The 2,674-nt window shown below is 28.7% G+C and overlaps 1 protein-coding gene across 1 annotated transcript in view; it reads left to right on the forward strand.

The window, feature by feature from the left end:
- Positions 717–2,674, forward strand: part of LOC110262458 (subtilisin-like protease Glyma18g48580) — an 8,051-nt gene continuing 6,093 nt past the window's right edge. The window contains exons 1-5 of the mRNA XM_021121955.1: positions 717–878; positions 1,004–1,113; positions 1,678–1,775; positions 2,071–2,226; positions 2,304–2,427. Coding sequence (XP_020977614.1) covers positions 786–878; positions 1,004–1,113; positions 1,678–1,775; positions 2,071–2,226; positions 2,304–2,427 — 581 coding nt within the window. The 5' untranslated portion in view covers positions 717–785. The remainder of the gene's footprint in view (positions 879–1,003; positions 1,114–1,677; positions 1,776–2,070; positions 2,227–2,303; positions 2,428–2,674) is intronic.

The following is a 2,674-nucleotide window of genomic DNA, read 5'->3' on the forward strand; positions in this document are numbered from 1 at the left end:
TACAAGCAAAATATATTAGAGATCTTAATTTGTGATTTCATATGACCCTAGTCTTTTATATATTAAGATGATTGGATTCTTTGATTACTAGTAGAGTAAAGAATGGATTCATTCAAATATTGATTGTACAAGCAAAATATATTAGAGATCTTGTAGAAGGAGAAACAAGATACGAAAAAAACTAATAATATATGGTTATTAAAATTGATGGTAATGTCACTTTTTAATTTTAATGTAAAATAGACAAAAAAAAATATATTGGTAATTTAATAATTAAATCGACAGCTATTTTGTCAATTTTAATAAAACAAATATCGATATAAACATCATCGATTTTAGATAATATTATCGACAATTAAGATGTCGCTTTTGTTAAACATGCAAAAATCTTAAACCTATATTATCAACACGGTAACCGTCGATTTTATTAAAAGTTTAGTGACAGTCTGACCGTCAATTTTATTAATTTTTTGAAAAATCGACACGTTTTAAAGCGACGGCTAATATCGCCGATTTTACCGTTAATTTTTAATATTATCGACGATAAAACCGTCGATTTTAACGATGTTTCTTGTAGTATCATGATATCGCTCATATTAAAAATTTGAGTTAATAGGAATAAATAACACGAATGATTATATCTCTCATACATATTAAACAAATAAAGTTTAAAATAAAAAAGCTTAAAAGCTTGTAAATTCAAATTAAATATGTTCTAAGAAGACCCTTTATATACAAACGCTAGCTTTGGCCACCAATCCATTTCCAAAGACGACTCCAAAAATATGGGAAGTTCCAAGTTTCACTACCTTCGCATTATTGTTTTATCATTTCTTCTTTTCACCTTCTTGCCAGAAGCTGTCTACGGCAGCAAAAAGGTATGACAATTTTGTTTGTTTTGCTGAATTCCCCATCATACGTGGCTCTAATTTAAACATTTTTTTGGGATTCTTATTCTGTTTTTGATAAAAGCTTTAGATTGTTATTAATCTCTGTTTTACAGTGCTACATTGTGTATTTGGGAGCACATTCTCATGGCCCAAGCCCTACCTCTCTTGACATGGAAGCCGCCACATCTTCTCACTATAATTTGCTAACTTCAGTTCTGGGAAGGCATGAAAATATGGGTTTAATTTTGATTAACTACTGTTAACATAATTTTTTACTTATTTATTATTTTGACAATTCGATCATCAAAATATAAACCACATAGACTATGTTGCAAATTAAAAATACTCATAATTAAGAACATAATTAAATTTTTTTATTACATAATTTTTAGAATAAATATTCTATTAATTTTAACGTTTTTTTATATAAAAATAACTTAATTATAAAATTAAAACTGATTTAATTAAAAAAATATAAACTTAATTACAAATTTACTAAAATAATATAAATTAACAGAATAATTAAATCTTTCTAATAATTAGTATCTGCATGAAAAAAGTTTTTATAAAGATTCGTTTAATATCATGTATGTAATGTACCACCACTGTCATCATATGGTACTATTAAAATTTAAAACTTCCAGGATTAGTATAATAAATTCATTAAGAAACTAATAATTACTGTACATTAACAGTGTAAAATTAGAGTTTAAATTATTTATCAAGCTATGATAACCTAAATACTATTAGTAATGGATTAATTATGCATGCTTGAATATTATAACAGCCATGAGAAAGCGGAAGAAGCAATGATATACTCATACAATAAGCATATCAATGGCTTTGCCGCACTACTTGAAGAGGAAGAAGCAGCACATATTGCAAGTGAGAAAGCACTTCCATTATTGTTAATACAAAAATTTATTTGCACACTAAAATCAATCATTATGTGTTTATATTAGACTAATTTTAGTATACACTTAATACAATGGTTGTTAGTTTGCCTGCCAATAATGGTGTTATCACTTTTCAACTCACTTTGAAGTATGTAATAATATATAATTGCCCAGTCACCGTCACTCTCAATAATTAGTCCGAACAAAATTAAAAAATAATTGAAGAGAATGTATTCTATATTTCATATAGTTGAAAATTGAAAGGTGTGTTTTGAGTGGGACAGAAAAGCCAAATGTAGTGTCTGTGTTCTTGAGCAAGGAGCACAAACTTCAAACAACAAGGTCGTGGGACTTTCTTGGACTAAGAAGAGATGCTAAGAACACTGCATGGCAAAAGGGTAGATTTGGTGAAAATACAATCATCGCCAACATTGACACAGGTAGTATATTATATTTGCTTAATTCTAAATTAATATATATGAACATATATATTAAAAGACGATTGCGCCATGTGCAGGGGTTTGGCCGGAGTCCAAAAGCTTCCGGGACAGAGGATATGGCCCCATCCCTTCAAAATGGCGCGGCGGTAAAGCCTGTCAATTGGACAGAGTCCATGGTTCCCCCAAAAATCTCTGCAACAGGTTATTATTATTATTTATTTATTTTTTCTTCTTGTATGGTTCTCCCTACCAAAGCTACCATTTTCAATATAATTTATTTGGCGTGGTCGCGGGATACTCCAATAAAAATGATTAGAATTATCTTCATATAAATTATCATGTTGAAATGTTAAACTTAAAACACATATCGTTTCAAATGGTTAACATAAGTGTTAGGTCAGTAAATTTTATAATTTGTAGTCATCAATTAGTTATTAATGATATTTTA

The sequence above is a fragment of the Arachis ipaensis genome, chromosome B04 (assembly GCF_000816755.2).
Source record: "Arachis ipaensis cultivar K30076 chromosome B04, Araip1.1, whole genome shotgun sequence".
In the NCBI taxonomy this organism is placed as follows: Eukaryota; Viridiplantae; Streptophyta; class Magnoliopsida; order Fabales; family Fabaceae; genus Arachis; species Arachis ipaensis.